Source organism: Schistocerca americana, chromosome 1 (genome assembly GCF_021461395.2).
Source record: "Schistocerca americana isolate TAMUIC-IGC-003095 chromosome 1, iqSchAmer2.1, whole genome shotgun sequence".
Classification (NCBI taxonomy): domain Eukaryota; kingdom Metazoa; phylum Arthropoda; class Insecta; order Orthoptera; family Acrididae; genus Schistocerca; species Schistocerca americana.
In genome coordinates this window covers 442,405,922-442,427,335 of record NC_060119.1, presented here as the reverse complement: position 1 = coordinate 442,427,335, position 21,414 = coordinate 442,405,922, and the positions used below count along the sequence as shown (strand labels likewise).

Below are 21,414 nucleotides of genomic sequence, written 5' to 3'. Positions count from 1 at the left end.
TAAATACGGTACCTAAGGATTTCTACTAGCCCTCGTCTTTTTACCTACTTGATCGTCTGCTGCCTTCACTACTTCATCCCTCAGAGCTACCCATTCTTCTTCTACTGTATTTCTTTCCCCCATTCCTGTCAATTGTTCCCTTATGCTCTCCCTGAAACTTCCTACAACCTCTGGTTTAGTCGGTTTATCCAGGTCCCATCTCCTTAAATTAGCACCTTTTCTGCATGTACCTGTTACTTACTGTGCTCAGTCTCCTTGCAGATACTCTCCTCCACAACTGATACACTGTTCCTAACTTTGTTTCCACTTCCAAGAAGCACCATCTTTGAATTTTTTTTATCTCATCTACTGTTGTAAATCTTCGTCCTTTCAACTGGGTTTTCAACTTTGGAAATAAAAAAAGAGTCTGCAGGGGACAGGCTCCCTGCCGCCGTTGGATAAGCAGCTGAGCAGCAAGTCGTATACTCCTAGCTCACTCGTTTGTTACATAGTTTAATTCTTAATTTCTTTGCGTGTTTTTGGTACTTGCATTGTTTAATTCATAAATTTCGGGCGTATTATAGTATTTGAGAGTTGTAGCATCGCGTTTTAGTACCTGAATAGTGTAAATTCGCGTAGTCGTTTGTCTACTGTTTTTGTTTTGAACGGCCAGTGTCGGTTGGTCACAGTCAGTGTGCTCCCTGCCGCCGGTGGATAAGCAGCTGAGCAGCAAGTCGTATACTCCTAGCTCACTCGTTTGTTACATAGTTTAATTCTTAATTTCTTTGCGTGTTTTTGGTACTTGCATTGTTTAATTCATAAATTTCGGGCGTATTATAGTATTTGAGAGTTGTAGCATCGCGTTTCAGTACCTGAATAGTGTAAATTCGTGTAGTCGTTTGTCTACTGTTTTTGTTTTGAACGGCCAGTGTTGGTTGGTCACAGTCAGTGTGCTCCCTGCCGCCGTTGGATAAGCAGCTGAGCAGCAAGTCGTATACTCCTAGCTCACTCGTTTGTTACATAGTTTAATTCTTAATTTCTTTGCGTGTTTTTGGTACTTGCATTGTTTAATTCATAAATTTCGGGCGTATTATAGTATTTGAGAGTTGTAGCATCGCGTTTTAGTACCTGAATAGTGTAATTTCGCTTAGTCTCCTTCCGCCGCCGAGCAGTGTCAGCAGTGCGCAAGTAGCAGCATTACTGCATTTACTAGGCAATCTTGTATTTTAATAACCGTTTAAATTTTGTCGATTTGTTTGCGCTCTCTGTAGATTAGTTCAGACGTTCTTTGCAAAACAGTTTTTAGCATGGATAGGGACTGCAACTGCTGTGTTCGGATGCAGGCTGAGTTGGCATCCCTTCGCTCCCAGCTTCAGGCAGTGTTGGCTTCGGTCACACAGCTTGAGGCTGTTGCCAATGGGCATCACTGTGGGGGTCCGGATGGGGGTTTGTCGGGGACGGCCAGCTCGTCCCACGCATCCCCTGATCGGACTACGACTGTGGTTGCCCGGGATACTGCCCGCATTGAGGCTGATCCCTCACCTGTGGTAGAGTGGGAGGTCGTTTCAAGGTGTGGCAGGGGGCGAAAGACATTCCGGAGGGCTGAACGGAAAGCCTCTCCAGTTTGTCTGACGAACCGGTTTCAGGCTCTGTCTCGGGCTGATACTGATCTTCGGCCTGACATGGCTGCTTGTCCTGTTCCATAGGTTGCCCCTCAGTCTGCAAGATCCGGGCAGTTGCAGAGGGTGGGCTTACTGGTAGTTGGGAGCTCCAACGTCAGGCGCGTAATGGGGGCTCTTAGGGAAATGGCAGCAAGAGAGGGGAAGAAAACCAAGGTGCACTCCGTGTGCATACCGGGGGGAGTCATTCCAGATGTGGAAAGGGTCCTTCCGGATGCCATGAAGGGTACAGGGTGCACCCATCTGCAGGTGGTCGCTCATGTCGGCACCAATGATGTGTGTCGCTATGGATCGGAGGAAATCCTCTCTGGCTTCCGGCGGCTATCTGATTTGGTGAAGACTGCCAGTCTCGCTAGCGGGATGAAAGCAGAGCTCACCATCTGCAGCATCGTCGACAGGACTGACTGCGGACCTTTGGTACAGAGCCGAGTGGAGGGTCTGAATCAGAGGCTGAGACGGTTCTGCGACCGTGTGGGCTGCAGATTCCTCGACTTGCGCCATAGGGTGGTGGGGTTTCGGGTTCCGCTGGATAGGTCAGGAGTCCACTACACGCAACATGCGGCTACACGGGTAGCAGGGGTTGTGTGGCGTGGGCTGGGCGGTTTTTTAGGTTAAATGGCCTTGGGCAAGTACAGAAAGGGCAACAGCCTCAACGGGTGCGGGGCAAAGTCAGGACATGCGGGGACCAAGCAGCAATCGGTATTGTAATTGTCAACTGTCGAAGCTGCGTTGGTAAAGTACCGGAACTTCAAGCGCTGATAGAAAGCACCGAAGCTGAAATCGTTATAGGTACAGAAATCTGGCTTAAGCCAGAGATGAATTCTGCCGAAATTTTTACAAAGGTACAGACGGTGTTTAGAAAGGATAGATTGCATGCAACCGGTGGTGGAGTGTTCGTCGCTGTTAGTAGTAGTTTATCCTGTAGTGAAGTAGAAGTGGATAGTTCCTGTGAATTATTATGGGTGGAGGTTACACTAAACAACCGAACTAGGTTAATAATTGGCTCCTTTTACCGACCTCCCGACTCAGCAGCATTAGTGGCAGAACAACTGAGAGAAAATTTGGAATACATTTCACATAAATTTTCTCAGCATGTTATAGTCTTAGGTGGAGATTTCAATTTACCAGATATAGACTGGGACACTCAGATGTTTAGGATGTGTGGTAGGGACAGAGCATCGAGTGACATTATACTGAGTGCACTATCCGAAAATTACCTCGAGCAATTAAACAGAGAACCGACTCGTGGAGATAACATCTTGGACCTACTGATAACAAACAGACCCGAACTTTTCGACTCTGTATGTACAGAACAGGGAATCAGTGATCATAAGGCCGTTGCAGCATCCCTGAGTATGGAAGTTAATAGGAATATAAAAAAAGGGAGGAAGATTTATCTGTTTAGCAAGAGTAATAGAAGGCAGATTTCAGACTACCTAACAGATCAAAACAAAAATTTCTGTTCCGACACTGACAATGTTGAGTGTTTATGGAAAAAGTTCAAGGCAATCGTAAAATGCGTTTTAGACAGGTACGTGCCGAGTAAAACTGTGAGGGACGGGAAAAACCCACCGTGGTACAACAACAAAGTTAGGAAACTATTGCGAAAGCAAAGAGAGCTCCACTCCAAGTTTAAACGCAGCCAAAACCTCTCAGACAAACAGAAGCTAAACGATGTCAAAGTTAGCGTAAGGAGGGCTATGCGTGAAGCGTTCATTGAATTCGAAAGTGAAATTCTATGTACCGATTTGACAGAAAATCCTAGGAAGTTCTGGTCTTACGTTAAATCAGTAAGTGGCTCGAAACAGCATATCCAGACACTACGGGATGATGATGGCATTGAAACAGAGGATGACACGCGTAAAGCTGAAATACTAAACACCTTTTTCCAAAGCTGTTTCACAGAGGAAGACCGCACTGCAGTTCCTTCTCTAAATCCTCGCACAAACGAAAAAATGGCTGACATCGAAATAAGTGTCCAAGGAATAGAAAAGCAACTGGAATCACTCAATAGAGGAAAGTCCACTGGACCTGACGGGATACCAATTCGATTCTACACAGAGTACGCGAAAGAACTTGCCCCCCTTCTAACAGCCGTGTACCGCAAGTCTCTAGAGGAACGGAGGGTTCCAAATGATTGGAAAAGAGCACAGATAGTCCCAGTCTTCAAGAAGGATCGTCGAGCAGATGCACAAAACTATAGACCTATATCTCTGACGTCGATCTCTTGTAGAATTTTAGAACATGTTTTTTGCTCGCGTATCATGTCATTTCTGGAAACCCAGAATCTACTATGTAGGAATCAACATGGATTCCGGAAACAGCGATCGTGTGAGACCCAACTCGCCTTATTTGTTCATGAGACCCAGAAAATATTAGATACAGGCACCCAGGTAGATGCTATTTTTCTTGACTTCCGGAAGGCGTTCGATACAGTTCCGCACTGTCGCCTGATAAACAAAGTAAGAGCCTACGGAATATCAGACCAGCTGTGTGACTGGATTGAAGAGTTTTTAGCAAACAGAACACAGCATGTTGTTATCAATGGAGAGACGTCTACAGACGTTAAAGTAACCTCTGGCGTGCCACAGGGGAGTGTTATGGGACCATTGCTTTTCACAATATATATAAATGACTTAGTAGATAGTGTCGGAAGTTCCATGTGGCTTTTCGCGGGTGATGCTGTAGTATACAGAGAAGTTGCAGCATTAGAAAATTGTAGCGAAATGCAGGAAGATCTGCAGCGGATAGGCAGTTGGTGCAGGGAGTGGCAACTGACCCTTAACATAGACAAATGTAATTTATTGCGAATACATAGAAAGAAGGATCCTTTATTGTATGATTATATGATAGCGGAACAAACACTGGTAGCAGTTACTTCTGTAAAATATCTGGGAGTATGCGTGTGGAACGATTTGAAGTGGAATGATCATATAAAATTAATTGTTGGTAAGGCGGGTACCAGGTTGAGATTCATTGGGAGAGTGCTTAGAAAATGTAGTCCATCAACAAAGGAGGTGGCTCACAAAACACTCGTTCGACCTATACTTGAGTATTGCTCATCAGTGTGGGATCCGTACCAGATCGGTCTGACGGAGGAGATAGAGAAGATCCAAAGAAGAGCGGCGCGTTTCGTCACAGGGTTATTTGGTAACCGTGATAGCGTTACGGAGATGTTTAATAAACTCAAGTGGCAGACTCTGCAAGAGAGGCGCTCTGCATCGTGGTGTAGCTTGCTCGCCAGGTTTCGAGAGGGTGCATTTCTGGATGAGGTATCGAATATATTGCTTCCCCCTACTTATACCTCCCGAGGAGATCACGAATGTAAAATTAGAGAGATTAGAGCGCGCACGGAGGCTTTCAGACAGTCGTTCTTCCTGCGAACCATACGCGACTGGAACAGGAAAGGGAGGTAATGACAGTGGCACATAAAGTGCCCTCCGCCACACACCGTTGGGTGGCTTGCGGAGTATCAATGTAGATGTAGATGTAGATGTAGGCTTGGAGAGTACGGAGGATTGAGGCAGCACAGTGATTTTGTTTTTTGTGCATTATTCATGCACCAACTAGGTTGAGTGTGCAGGTGTGTTATCGTGAAGCAAGAGCCATGAATTGTCTTTGCCACATTTCAGGCCGTTTCCTTCTCACATGTTTTCACAGGTGTCACAACACGGCCCGATAGTATCATCGATTAAGAGTTTGTCCCTGTAGCATGAATTCATGATGAACTAATCCTTCAAATTCAAAGAAAACTATCAGCATGGCTTTGACATTTGACCTGATCTGACTAGATTTTTTGGTCTTGGAGAACCTTTCCCAACCCATCTTGAAGATTGAACCTTGCTCTCAACATCATAACTGTAGACCCACGTCTCATCGCCAGTTATGATTCTCTTAAGGAACACCTCATTCTCACTTGCGCAGTCCAAAAGCTCTTCACAGATTGCGAGGTGAAGGTCTTTGTGGTCTTGACTCAAGAGCCAGGGGACATACTTGGCAGCAACATGATGCATTCCAAGATGCTTTGTCAGGATTTCATGACATGATCCATCTGAGATGTTACATTCTTCTTCAATTTCTCAGACTAGTCTTCAATTGGCATGCACAATTTCATTGACATACCTGACATGAGCATTGTCAGTGGATGTCTGAGGGAATTCTGAATGAGGGTCATTTTTAATTTCAGTCTGGCCATTTTTAAACTGTGTGACCCATTTGTAACACCAAGTACAGCTTAAGCACTCATCACCATAGGTTCCTGCATCATTTGCGGTGCCTCTATAAAGGTTTTCTTGAGTTTTTTTGCAAAATTTAATGGAGACGTGCTGCTCCTCTAACTCTGCCATCTCAAAATTTGCACACTGTGTGACACAGCTTCTTCTCAATACAGCACTGAACAGTTACTAACAGAATACAACAATAAAGCCTCTGGCATTAAACACAGGCATATGCAGGGATGCCAACCGCATTTCGCTCCGACACACCATCGGTGCAAAATTACGGATGTTCTGGAATTTTTTGAACAGACCTTGTACATTTGTGTAGTAGAGCATGTTATGTTACAACAGTGGCATTTGGGCAAGTGCTATCATGTTGGAAAACACACCATGGAATTCTGTTCATGAGTGGCAACACGACAGGTCAAATCACCAGATTGACGTAAAATTTTGCAGCCAGTTTGTGTGGGATAACCACCAGTGGTCTTGCTGTCATATTAAATTACATCCCAGACCATAACTCTAGGTGTAGGCCCAGTGTGTGTAGCATGCAGACAGGTTGGTTGCAGGCCCTCAACTGGCCCCCTTCTGACACTCACACAGCCATCATTGGCAATGAAACGGAACCATCTCACGGCCATCATTGGCAATGAAGCAGAACCAGCTTTCATCAGGAAACACAACAGACCCGCATCCTGCCCTCCAACAATCTTTTGCTTGAACCATGTAAGTCGCAAATGGTGTTGGTTTGAGGTCAGTGGAACGCACGCTACAGGGGTGTGACTCCCAGGCATCCTTGAAGTAACCAATCTGTAACAGTTTGTTGTGTTATGGTGGTGCTAGCTGATGCTCAGATTTCTCCTGCAGATGCACTACAATGCACCAGAGCCATATGCAAAACATAATGGTCTTCTCTCTCAATAGTGTCACATTGCCATCTGGAACCTAGTCTTCTCATAACCACTGCTGTCAGCAGTCACTTACAGTAGCTACATTCCTGCCATGTCTTTCTGCATTATCATAGAAGGAACATTCAGATTCTTGTAGCCCTGTTACAAGGCCTCATTCAAACTCAGTGAGGTGTTGATAATGGCACATTCGTCTCCTTAAAGTCATTCTTGACTAACATCAATTCATCATGTCCAGTCTCAAAGGTAACTAATGTTCACAAGCATCCTCGTAATGGTGCTGATAGTGCCCGTCTTATGCGATTGGCTTAAAATTGGAATAAATGTTTACGTTGGACACAACTCCTCCTTTTTATTCTCTCTCTCTCTCTCTCTCTCTCTCTCTCTCTCTCTCTGTGTGAGTGTGTGTGTGTGTGTGTGTGTGTGTGTGTGTGTGTGTGTGTCTGTCTGTCTGAGACATAAAGCACGGTACAGTATAGTTACAGATTCATATAAGGAATATGCTGTTTTTTCATCATTATTGCGCTGGTGTTATTATTGTTACAATTATACAGTTAACACTGCATTTCATTTTCAGCATGGTGAAGGCAGCAGCGTTCACAGTAATAGTAGCAGTACCTCAGACAACTCACAGCCACAGTTGGAGCTTTCATTTGAATATCTTATGTCAAAGGACAAGCTCCAGTGGATTACAATTGCAAGTGAGCAAGCAATTCTGATGTCTGTGTGCCTTCAGGCTATGGTTGATGAATTATTACTCAAAAAGACTGGAATGAAGAGAAGACAGGTGTGTACCTTGTTGTTTTCATAATAATAATATGGGGCTGAGTGGTCTAGTGGTAAAGTATGGGCCTGGAAAGTGAAAGGCCATGGGACCGAATTGTGGCCCAACCACGGAATATTCCAGTCTTCCATTAACCTAGCCTTCGCCTAACAATAATGCAACAATTTGCCAGGAATGACACATGGCTTGCATCTACATTAAAATGTAGGTCTGCTTTCCCCAGTAGTGTTACTAAGATAGCTTAAGGACACACAAGCTGTTGATGTGGCAGTGAATGGAAAGACTTGTTCTACTCTGTTGAGCCATGTGGAATTATTATTATCGTAATAATATTAATGTTGTATGTCAGTATTATTTTGCTGTCATCAGTTTTAGAGCATTTAGAAATTTTTGCTCTTAGATTTCATTTTGTGATAAAAGTTAGAAATCTGTTGTTCAACATAAATAATTCAACTTGCCTGCTGTATTCAATAATCTCTCGTGCATATCTCAAAATAATAGAATAGAATAGCGTAATAGAAAAGAATAGTAATCAGAGCCAAAATGCAAAAGATAATCGAATGTTACAAACACTTTTGAAGTTTTTATTGAGCTAAAAGAAATTTGGTGACACTGTTCGCATTGACACAAGCATTCAGGCCAAGCTTGAAACTTATGCAGTTTGGAAGAGGTGGTGTATGGGTTATTAGTAATGTAAGCATATGACTTCCAGTGGGTGTGCTTCCTAAATATTGGTAGACAAAATAGACTAGTGGGGTACTTGGTGTCAAGAACAGAAGTAGGGAACTCAGTAGTGGAGAACAAAGACTAACAAAGAGTTACAAATGTTAACTGTTTACAGAATTTTGATACACTGGTTATTATGTGTGCCATTGTAGACTAATGAAAATAGGTAAAAATACCTCACATGTACTCGTTGAATTGGAAACATTTAATAGAATATTCTAAAATATTGCACAAGTGTGTGGAACCCATACCAAATAGAACTAACAAGGGATACTGAATGTATACAGAGGAGGGCAGCATGAATGGTCACAGGTTTGATCCGTGGGTGTGTGTCGAGATACATAAACTATCCCGAGAAAATCTATCAACAAAGTTTCAAGAACTGGCTTTAAATGATGACTCTTAGGAATATACTACAACACTGTATGTATTGTTCACATAGGGATCATGAGGATAAGATTAGAATGCACGCACAGAGACACTCAGTCAATCATTCTTCCCCTGCTCCATATGTTAATGGAACGGGAAGAAATCCTAGTAACTGATACAAAGGGACATACCTTCTTCAAGCACTTTGATGGTTTTCAGAGTATAGATGTAAATGTAGATGTAGAATAGGTGTGTTGTGATGAAAGAATCATAGAGATGGAAATGGTGTTAGAAGATCAGATGGTAATTGTAATTTGAAAGATGAAATATTAAAAGAATAGATTTGAGGCAAATGAAAGAGGACGGTGGTGGAGAGGAAGTGGTGTTTAAGAGTGCTAGGTAGATATTGCAAACTTCATTATATTGTATGGAAGTATATATTTTTGTGGTGATGCTGAATAATGTATAATAATAATAATAATAATATGTTTTTATTCTTTATTTTAACCCTTTGATTGCTGGAGGCGCACCATATGCTTGGTGTGCTGAGGCGCTGTGACCTGCAGCGTAATCCGGCTACCTGCGGTGCATGTCTGTCCCTTGGTGCCGCTGCCAGGAACGGAGCGGCCCATGCTGCCCAACCCACCCTGTGCTGAATACTTCTCAGCTGATTATGACTTGCACAGAGCCAGCATGAATTTTTGGCGACTTTCAACTGTAATATCTCAGGCAATACTTTTTGTAAAGAAATAAAAATTGGCCATCTTGTACAACTCTATGCGTTCTCTTAAGGATAATAATGACAAGAATTTTACGAGCTATATTGAACCAGAAAATTGTAGATAAATCGGCCAAAAAAATAGGTACCTGAAAAAATTTCGAAGTTTTGCTTCTTGCATCTCCTGATCTAATGCTACGACAAACATGAAACTTGGCATGTAGTAACCTAACAACACAAGGCTCTTAAATATAAAGTTTCATTTCTGTAGCACTTTCCAGTACTGAATGAATTTAGCGCAAAATAGAAGATTTTGTAAAAATATCAAAAATGCTGTGTTTTCATTCTGATTTTGTGAAAAACTATGGCTATAAAACATACCAAGTTGTATAATTGGAATGAAAGTTGGACGTGAAAATCAGGCCCAAAAACAATGTAAACTTTGGCTTCGCATATCTAGTAGAGTGAATGCATGATGAAAATGAAATTTAGAGTGCAATAGATTGATAGCACAACAATATTTATTTATTTTCTGTCTATATAACAAAAAGTTTTCGGCCATTGTCAGGAAAATTTAGCTTACATTACACATATACAGTAAAATATTTACATTCTTTCATAACATCATATGGATGAGACACATGTCTGTACACACTATTTTTCAAAAGGGCATTACAAGTAGATTCCTCTATAGTGTAACACAATTTATCTTATATTTATAATAGTACAGTACACATAATACAGTGTATAGCTACGTTCTTTCATACCACTGATAGATTGGAGACATTGTCTATATACAGTGTTTTCCAAGATGGCACTACAACTTTAAGTCCTCTATAGAGTAACAACACTTCTCTATTTATAATTGCTTCAGTCTACTCTTTAGCATATTTAGATTTGCTTTCTTGAGTTCACAGGATAGTGCATTGTAGAAAATTGCTCCCATTCTATGTGGGCTGTGGTCCGTTGCCTTTTTATTGGTCACAATTCTATGAAACTTTGCCCTCCCCCTGTATCATAGTTGTGTACGTTACTGTTTGTCATATTAAATTCGGGATTTTGTTTCACGAACATGGCTGTCTGCAGTATATACATGGAACACACCGTAAGAAGTTTATATTTTCTAAAGATGTCTCTACAAGGCTCGCTCTTCATTACCTTGGCTACCATTCTTACTGCCTTTTTTTGTGATCTAAAAAGTCTATCTATATGAACTGCTGATGCCCCACTCCATATCTCAATACCATACTGAAGGTGCAGATGAATCAACCCAAAATATATTTGCCTTAAAGTATCATGGTCCAAGAAGGCTGAGACCTGTTTCAGTAGATACACATTTCTACTGATTTTCTTGCGTATATTATCTACATGTTCTTTCCATGATAAGTGTTCATCAACAATGATGCCCAAAAATTTATGTGAATTTGTATATGCAACACCCAATGGGGATGTAAATACAGTATCAGTTATGGCTGCAGTATAACTGAGGATGAACTTCATTATTACCGTTTTGTCTTTATTTACAAGAAGCTTGTTTGCTGTAAGGTATGTGGACAGGGTATTGAAACTGATCTCAGTACTGTTAGCTGCAGACTGCATATCCCTGCCGCAGCTGATGAAGGACATGTCATCGGCATAGCTTACAACCAAGCAATTTTGGGGTTCAAATAAGTTATTTACGTACACAGGGAACAGAAAAGGCCCTAGTATGCTTCCTTGAGGCACGCCACATTGAAGTGTCCTGAAGGTTGATTTGGTTGTTAGAAACTGCTCATTATTTTTATAAGTTAGCTTTACACACTGTTTCCTGTCATTCAAATAGGAGGTAAGTAGTTTCAAGGCTAGTCCTCTCAACCTTACACAGAAGAATGGTATGATTCACAGTATCAAAGGCTTTACTCATATCTAGGAAAGTGCCTATTACCTTGTCACTTTTGTCCAGCTTATTTAATATTTCATGTATAAAAGATGCTACTGCTGTTGTAGTAGATCTCCCTTTTCTAAATCCATGTTGTAGGTCGTTTAACAGATTGTGTTTGGTGAAATATGATTCAACTTGATTTAGTATTACTCTCTCTAACAATTTGCCTAATTCTGAGGTTAATGATATTGGCCTGTAGTTTTTAGTGTCAGTTTTTAATCCCTTTTTATGCATTGGTATAATTTCAGTAATTTTCAAAATGTCAGGGAATACACCATTACTGAGGGAGGTATTTATCAAGTGAGTCAGGGGTTTCACTAATTCAGCCCTGCATTCCTTTGGCACTTTAGGTGAAATGTCATCCCAGCCATGAGACATTTTTGGTCAAAGTGCTGATATGATTGCTAGGACGTCCCTCTCAGTAATGCCGTGGATATAAAAGGACTGGCTAGATTTTCCAAGACTAAAATTTTGTGGGTTGACATAAACTTCATTTGTATCAACTGTACTGAACTTTTGTATAAATTTCTCACACACTTCTTTTGGGTCATTTATTTCTTCACCATTTTCTTTTAATGTTATGTTTCTGTGTTCACAAAATTCTGTTTCCCACTTTCTTTATGCATTATTTTCCAGGCAGTGTTACTGATACAGCTAGAGTTCCTTATTTCAGAGGTATATTTCTGTGCTTTTAGGTTAGTCAAGGACTCTCATTATGTTTTTCTGAGAAGTTTATATTTTGTTGAGAAATATTGTAGTTTAGTATCTCTAAAAAAAGTGTATAGCAATCTTTCATTTTCTCTCTCAGTTCAATAATTTCAGAAGGGAGATTCTCGGCTTTATCGTTTACAGCTTTATTTACTTTTTTAGCTAAAGGACAGGATTCATTTAAAGTGTTACAGAAATATTCCCATTTTTCATTCACTTCAGTTGCATTGTTCGCTGGTTCCCATTTTTTATTCCCTAGTGCCATCTTAAGCTTAGAATAATCAAATTTTCTTTTATATATAACTGTATCACTTTCAGTTACATCTATGTTCCCTACATCAGTTTCCATAGTAAGAGCTCTGTAATCACAAATGTAGTTTTCTAAAGTGTTTTCATTTACTTTCTCTTTTCCTACATTTGTGAGAACATGGTCAATACATGTCTTCGTATTTGCAGTGGCTCTTGTACGTTCTGAGTTCATTTGTTTAAAGTTATAACACTGTAATACATCCATATAGTGCAAATAATTAACACTATTATTTAATGAGTCTATGTTGATGTCTCCAACAAGCAACAAGTGTTATTTATACACTGCTGTCCCCTCCAGCAAGTCCTCTGGGCAATTTAGAAACTCTTCTGTGTTGCTTCCAGGTGACCTATACAGTGCTGCTGTAATAAGGCTGTTGTTTCCATACTTTAGGTTTACTGCTGCAACCTCAAATACCATTTCAGTACTCAGATCATCTATCCATTTCACTTTTTCACATTTTACATCATTTCTACTATAAATGCCTGCCCCACCACTTTTGTGTGTCTTTCTGCAATACAAGTTTATAAGTTTGTAATTTTTTAGCCTGTAATCATATGCTTCCTCTTCTTTGTATCCCAATTCACTCACTAGGAAGAGGTGTGGGTTAGTTTCATTTAGGTAAACACTCAACTGCTCTGTTTTATTAATTACATACTGGACATTCTGAGATGCAAGGGTTAATTTATTATGCTTTCCTCTAAAGAAACATCATTGTTTACTTTGTGACTGAGAATTCTGTTTAATTCATCTTTTTCTTTGATAATTTCCCATATTTTCTCGCACAAGAATTTTTTGCCTACTCTGGGCTTTATTATACTGGTGCAATGTACTTGGCATAATTACATTTGCTGCAGTACATATATTGTGCTATCTCAATCACCAAGTCCATTCATTTGCCAGTAAACTGCTACATATGAAGCAGTGAGGCAGTGTTTGAATAGTTTTACACCTGTTACATCTATTTCCCATCCTTCTTTTCGATCTGGAATTTGGAGAGGCACTGGCAAATTAAAAAATAGATTTTTTTTAGTAATTCTTTTAGAAGTGTCAATAAATTTTCTCAGATTTAGTTCCCAATGAGTAGTAATGTTTCTTTGTATGATAAGTCTCAAAGCAGGGTACAACACGTAATGGAACACTTCAAGTTTTGCATTGGTATCTAGTTTCCCAGCATACTTTCTGTTTCGTGCAAACCATACATCTGCACATTAGCATACTTTTCTGCAAATGTTCACTCACAATAAGAGATGGAAAACGTCTCCCTGCGAATTACAGAGGATTCTCATCTTCGTAGCGCCTTCCCCTACCAGCTTCTTTCCGTTCTGTAGCATATTTTTCTACCTCTCCCTTACGAGAGAAAGGTGGAACTCTGAGAGTGCCATTTGTCGCCCTGTTACTGACCGGGGGAGAGCATGAGCATGTAGAATGATGCACAAGTCCAGAATGTGAAAAAAATATTTCTTGTACCATTTCACAGTCTTACGCACTGATCCCACTGAGCTCAGTAACATGTCACAATGGTCAACTGCACCCATACTCGAATTGCAATCTACAATAACATTGCGGTTTCTTTATATATATATATTTTTTTTCCAGTATTTCTGTCAGTCTTCTCTATGTCAACGATTTGTTTTGTGTGACTTGTAGTTAACATGCACACCTCTCTTACTGCACCACTTGATAGCAAGGATCTTGTCAGTGGACTTAAACTCAGTTTCTCCTTGTTTTAATTTCTTCTGCAGTTTAGCATGTTGCACCTATTCTTACCGAACAGTGCCACATGCAGCTGTTCCATGGTTGCGAAACCAGAGGAACAGGGCCAGGCTGGAGTACCGATTATCGACATATAAAATATGACCCTGTTCAAAATACAGTCCCATAAGAGTTGTCACTACGTCGCCACATTTTCCTAAATTGTGGAACCCAAGTTCTGTTGTTGCGCCTGTATATATAATAAAATCCAAAATATACCCACTCTGACAGTCACACAGTACAAAAGTCTTCATTCTGAATCTACTTCGCTTGGTTGGAGTAAGCTGCTTAAAAGATAATCATCCTTTGAACAGCAAGAGACTTTTGTCTATACAAAGCTTGTGATATTTGTCAACAATTGTCCTAATCTTGAATAAACTGTCACCTCCAGTCCTGCAGAGTTCTCACTTAACACGCTCAGAAGTAGTCAAAAACGGTCTCAGGACATAATTTTGCTGAAAACTGGTGTGTTCAAAAGTGTATCTCTGGACCAATAACCACTTAATTTTAACCTCTTAACTTGCTTCATTAGAAGGCAAAGAGCAACAAAACAATACATTTCCTCAAATCCAGTGTCTTTCCACTTTGACAGTCGAGAATTCACAGATTTTGTAGTATTTTCTCTGGTGTAAACGTAAAAATGACTTGTTTCACCTGCAGTAAATTACAACAGTTCTTCAGGCATTATTATTACAAAAAATAAAAGAATGCTTGGGTCAGTATCTAGTCATCAAAGTAATGGTTTAACGGCTAGAAATCTGTTTCTTTCCAGTCAAATGTGTCACTTCAGTGTGCTCTTTTCAGAACCGTTTCACTGTCACTTTCTGATTCCACAGATTCAGAGGAACTGCTGACTATGATTCTTGCTCTCCCCTCTGATGTAAAGGGCTGAGGACTACAGCTTTGAGATTCTGTTGAAGACTCACCACTGCAAGCAACATCAGATAGCTCACACTCACTGTTGCTCTTAGTGAGCATATCCAGGGTCTCTTTATCTGTGCAACCATGGCGAAGTGACATGAAAACTGACGAAAACACGGGAATCGAAGGCGAATTCTGCAAAGAGGGAACACAGCAACAAACATATATGCACTCTCGAACTATATATTCAGACCACTGAACAGGTCCGCGCTTAAACACGTCATGCACACCAGAGGAACGGCGAAGCATGACGAGTTAACACGTACCCAACAGTCAAAGGGTTAATGATGATGTGATTTCAAGTGAAAGAAAGAAATCTTTAACTACTTGTGCAATACTGCTTGTACAAAATCATAAATTTATCAAAGAGCAATAACGCATGTAGACTTCCTTCCAGATGCTCAGGCAAATCTAAGCTTGTAATTAATGTGAAAAATATAAAAACAATTGTTGTTTCATTTTATAAATAGTATTCATGTGTGTGAGCTGTTCACTATAGATGTTAAGACAGCTATTTATTATTTTTAGTCTAAGCCACAATATCAAAATATATAATCTTTGAACTTATTGTTTTCATTAAGTCCTGTAAAGTGTACTAAAATGAATTTTCAGACTTTAATCAAGGATGTTTTATTTGTCTCAAGTGAACATGTTGTTTTCAGCCTAGTGATAATTCTAGGAAGGGTAGCTGGTCGTACATGAAACGGGACGGGAGCAGCCAGTTAATAAGCATCAGTCAGTCAACATCAACAGATGGAATTGCAACAAAGCCCAGTGCAGAGGTATGTCCATCCGTTAGAAACAATTCCAAGAAACTATAACAATAAAAAATCTCTGGTGACTAAAAGCTGCACGAAATAGCAAAATGATAGCTAAACTAAGAGAAAAAGGAACTATTTTATTCCTGTATTTTTGTTCAGTATAATCACTTAGCATTGTGAAGGGCATAATGCTCACTCAGTATTGCACTTTTTATATTTATGTATTTTTATGTTGTTATATGTATCAAATCTTTTTTTTATATGAAAGAGATAATGTTGACTGTGGCCATAGCATTCAATAAGCCACACATGCCTCTGGGGTCATTCCAAATAACAAGTACTTCAGGAACTTAATCGCCTTGTCTAGTTTTATAAGTTTGGCTAATGTGAGCTTCTTAAGTTAGGTGCTAATCAGCATCAGCAATCTTCTGTAACCTTAAGCTAAAGATATGTTTCAGCACCAGGCTGGCTCTATGGTCTAAGGGTTAATGTCACTGACTACTAACATGGATATCCCATGTTTGATTCATATTTTTCTGTGATGGAAAGGGCTGGAACAGGGTCATCGCAGCCTCTTGAGACCAAATGGGAAGCTGCTTAAATAAATGAACAGTGAAACTGACACACAATCTGCAGAAGTGGCATTAAACAGAATGGCTTGCACCAGACCTGTAGTTACACAACATTTATTGTTTATTCTTGAGCAATAACCTGGGTAGCTCTGCTGAGTTAACTTTTATTCTCTTAATTGACGTGGGAATAAAATTATTTACAATTTCTCTTGTAAAAGACTCCCTGTGGGATGGATGCATTATCTAAAACAAATAGCACATGCTCAACAAAGAGGGCTCCAGATTGCTCACTTTCAGCAACAGCTCTGAAGAGAATTCCATTTTGTAACAGGGCTCTTACACGTCTCAAAATGTTTCCCAAAATTGTTATCGTTGAACCTTTTTTGATCTTAATGTTTGTTGCAGAGCATAGGTAGATGGTATTTTAAGTTAAAATGTTTATCAATGTGCACATCCAGGAGATATGAACATTTGCTTTTATATATTTTGTTTCCACCTGTTCTATTGTTATCCTTCCTTGTACTGAACCAAATTAATTTTTTTCTGTGTCAGTTGATGGAATACATAGAGAAAATAATTTTGTGATATATAATTCCCTCTGTTGGTGCATCAGCAAGATGTTATCATCACTTTGTTAGTTATTGTTCTAGATATAATCGGTCAAATGAAGATAAAGTGTTTTCATGTGCCTGTAACATAGTTTCAACTTTGACTGTAAACTCCCTCTTTAATTTTTGTGAAAATGCAGTAATTTTGTTTGGCTCTGTGAATAAAATTTGACTGGGGTGGCCAAATGGTTGAAATGTTTTGGGATAAAAGTCTGTCCTTTTAATCACTCTTGTCGCTGGAAGCAGCCATATCTGTTTGTTACTCTCAGTTTACTGTGCAGGTAGAAGAAACTCTGAGCATATTGAAGTTGTCCCTTTGTGGATCTTCCATTGTCATTAACTTTTGTGATTTTTTTCCTGTAGTATACTGTGTATGAATGGTTGAGTGTTTTAGTGTGCTGTCATGTTTGTGGAGTAGTGCCAAAATGTGTATGCAAGTTTGTGTTAATGCTTTAATGGGAGTGGCATGGGAGAATGTTAAACAGAGCAGATTCTAGTTTGTTCAGGCGATAAACACTTTACTGAATCTTACTAGACACCCGTAAACTGCCTCGGACATTAAGTTTCCATAGGACTGTCAGATTTGTTTTTGTAGCTTCATGGTTATCATTACCTTTTTCCATTCTTTGGTATGTCCCCAAGCCGTGGATTATATTGACATAGATTTCACTGTTAAAAGTTTGTGCCACTTTATTTACACTTCAGTGATCGAGGAAAAATTATTTCACCTCAGACCACCTAGATGGTGTTAAGAACCTACGATCTACAATTGTGCACTTAAAATATGTAACACGAATGTAAAAACCAAGTTGTGCTATTGTATTTTTATTCACACTTTCTTTTCTTGCCTGCAGAATGGAGACACAAAACCTCCAGCCAAATTGGAATCCACATCATCTATGAAACGGCTGTCAGAAAAGTTGGCAAGTGTGTCACTTAAGTCTTCCATCAGACTGCTGCCTCACCCACTTGTTGAGAATGATGCATTTGAAGGAATTGGTGATGATGATCTCTAACAAAGTGAAATGTCTCATTGCTGAATAATGTGCAGTATTTATATTCAGCATTTAACTCTTTTTCAGTGCCAATGAAATATATAAATAACCATAAGTGTTGACATTCCAGGATTTAGAAATGTGCCGACAAAACTTTTAAATTTCTGTTTCTGATATTTTATGATGCTATTTTATGTGCGACAAAATGGAAGATATATTTTGAACTAAAGATATACACGGAAATACCAGCTGAACTGGATGGAAATATATTGGAAGCATTTTCATGACTTCAATATACTTTTTACATTGTTAAGCACGTATATCTTTTTTATGTAAAGTGATAACTTTGTTTCGTCCATGACAAGATACGTGATCTGTGTAGTTTGTGTGTGGCTATAAGTAACTTGTTGACAAGTGCATTGTAGTGCTTTGTGTCAGTTGCACATGGGAAGCTGAAGGCTTCAAAGACCATGAACTGTTTCTTACCGGTGAAATTTCATAATAATAAAAATTTTGAAAGTGTCACTGTGGGCTCTTTATTCAGTTCCCCTTTCTTTACTTGTAGGAAACATGACAGCTGCTGAATGAATGCCTTAGTTACCATAAATTTCATCATTGAGCGAAAGAGGGTGATTTTGAGGTTAGGACATCAACAGCTCAATTATGCGTTTTCTTTTTTGTTTCACTAGTAAGAAATATTTCTTGTTAAAATGTGATCCACTCCCTCATATTTTCATTCATCCATTCATACTGAAGCAAACAACATTTTAAATTACTAATGAAGTCTTGGTGTAAAATCTATTGTCGAAATAAATTAAACCATAAATTAATAAAGAACGTATCACTAACGTTGATGAGCTGGCCATCCTTGTGTAGACATTAATTTGTCGTTCTTTACGTAGCTTAACACATGAAAAAGTGTGTAACTTAGGCCATCTTCAACACATCTCCAGGTAACATCATCACTGCACTCTTGGCTGAATATGAAATGCAATAAGTTAAATTGTAACACACTATACAATGGCAGCCCCTGCACTAATAGGCACCACGTGTCATTCAGCAGTGCCTATTCAAAGACAACTAATTACCATTTCAATCCACTCATTGGCTAGAATATACCCAGTTAATGTGATATACCAACCATAGTTTACTAATACCGAATGCAGTCCTCTCCTCCCCCCCCCCCCCCCCTCTCCACTTGTATGTGACTTCTCAATACCAATGGAAGGGTACAAGGGGGATGGGTTTCACATCATTGTATGACCCTACCTTATCCGTCAAAATAACATCTCTCGTGTACTTTTGTAAGCAGAGGATGGAGTTTTTGTATGTTCTACACTTTTTCTTTATACTTACATAGGCTGCGCAACTCCTCAAGGTCAGAGCAGTCAAATAATTTGTCAGAACTGATATGCAAAACTCAATGCATATATATATAAAAAACAAAGATGATGTGACTTACCATACGAAAGCACTGGCAGGTCGATAGAAACACAAACAGACACATACATACACACAAAATTCAAGCTTTCGCAACAAACTGTTGCCTCATCAGGAAAGAGGGAAGGAGAGGGAAGGACGAAAGGATGTGGGTTTTAAGGGAGAGGGTAAGGAGTCATACCAATCCCGGGAGCGGAAAGACTTACCTTAGGGGGAAAAAAGGACGGGTATACACTCACACCCACACACATATCCATCCACACATATACTCACACAAGCAGATATATTTAGTTTCCCTCTTATATATATATATGAATTAATAGAGGGAAACATTCCACATGGGAAAAATATATCTAAAAACAAAGATGATGTGACTTACCAAACGAAAGCGCTGGCACGTCGATAGACACACAAACAAACAAACACAAACATACACACAAAATTCAAGCTTTCGCAACAAACTGTTGCCTCATCAGGAAAGAGGGAAGGAGAGGGAAAGACAAAAGGAAGTGGGTTTTAAGGGAGAGGGTAAGGAGTCATTCCAATCCCGGGAGCGGAAAGACTTACCTTAGGGGGAAAAAAGGACGGGTATACACTAGCGCGCACACACACACACATCCATCCACACACATACAGACACAAGCAGACATATTTAAAGACAAAGAGTTTGGGCAGAGATGTCAGTTGAGGCGGAAGTGCAGAGGCAAAGATGTTGTTGAATGACAGGTGAGGTGTGAGTGGTGGCAACTTGAAATTAGCGGAGATTGAGGCCTGGTGGGTAACGGGAAGAGAGGATATATTGAAGAGCAAGTTCCCATCTCCGGAGTTCGGATAGGTTGGTGTTGGTGGGAAGTATCCAGATAACCCGGACGGTGTAACACTGTGCCAAGATGTGCTGGCCGTGCACCAAGGCATGTTTAGCCACAGGGTGATCCTCATTACCAACAAACACTGTCTGCCTGTGTCCATTCATGCGAATGGACAGTTTGTTGCTGGTCATTCCCACATAGAATGCATCACAGTGTAGGCAGGTCAGTTGGTAAATCACGTGGGTGCTTTCACACGTGGCTCTGCCTTTGATCGTGTACACCTTCCGCGTTACAGGACTGGAGTAGGTGGTGGTAGGAGGGTGCATGGGACAGGTTTTACACCGGGGGCGGTTACAAGGATAGGAGCCAGAGGGTAGGGAAGGTGGTTTGGGGATTTCATAGGGATGAACTAACAGGTTACGAAGGTTAGGTGGACGGCGGAAAGACACTCTTGGTGGAGTGGGGAGGATTTCATGAAGGATGGATCTCATTTCAGGGCAGGATTTGAGGAAGTCGTATCCCTGCTGGAGAGCCACATTCAGAGTCTGGTCCAGTCCCGGAAAGTATCCTGTCACAAGTGGGGCACTTTTGTGGTTCTTCTGTGGGGGATTCTGGGTTTGAGGGGATGAGGAAGTGGCTCTGGTTATTTGATTCTGTACCAGGTCGGAAGGGTAGTTGCGGGATGCGAAAGCTATTGTCAGGTTGTTGGTGTAATGGTTCAGGAATTCCGGACTGGAGCAGATTCGTTTGCCACGAAGACCTAGGCTGTAGGGAAGGAACCGTTTGATGTGGAATGGGTGGTAGCTGTCATAATGGAGGTACTGTTGCTTGTTGGTGGGTTTGATGTGGACGGACGTGTGAAGCTGGCCATTAGACAGGTGGAGGTCAACATCAAGGAAAGTGGCATGGGATTTGGAGTAGGACCAGGTGAATCTGATAGAACCAAAGGAGTTGAGGTTGGAGAGGAAAATCTGGAGTTCTTCTTCACTGTGAGTCCAGATCATGAAGATGTCATCAATAAATCTGTACCAAACTTTGGGTTGGCAGGCTTGGGTAACCAAGAAGGCTTCCTCTAAGCGACCCATGAATAGGTTGGCGTACGAGGGGGCCATCCTGGTACCCATGGCTGTTCCCTTTAATTGTTGGTATGTCTGGCCTTCAAAAGTGAAGAAGTTGTGGGTCAGGATGAAGCTGGCTAAGGTAATGAGGAAAGAGGTTTTAGGTAGGGTGGCAGGTG

At 40.5% G+C, this 21,414-nt stretch overlaps 1 protein-coding gene across 1 annotated transcript in view; it reads left to right on the top strand.

Annotated features, from left to right (window-relative positions):
• Window positions 1–18,453, top strand: part of LOC124603021 (sorting nexin-17) — a 95,962-nt gene extending 77,509 nt beyond the window's left edge. Inside the window, exons 8-10 of the mRNA XM_047136364.1 lie at window positions 7,361–7,570; window positions 15,655–15,774; window positions 17,788–18,453. Coding sequence (XP_046992320.1) covers window positions 7,361–7,570; window positions 15,655–15,774; window positions 17,788–17,949 — 492 coding nt within the window. The 3' untranslated portion in view covers window positions 17,950–18,453. The remainder of the gene's footprint in view (window positions 1–7,360; window positions 7,571–15,654; window positions 15,775–17,787) is intronic.
• The last annotated feature ends 2,961 nt before the right edge of the window (window positions 18,454–21,414 follow it).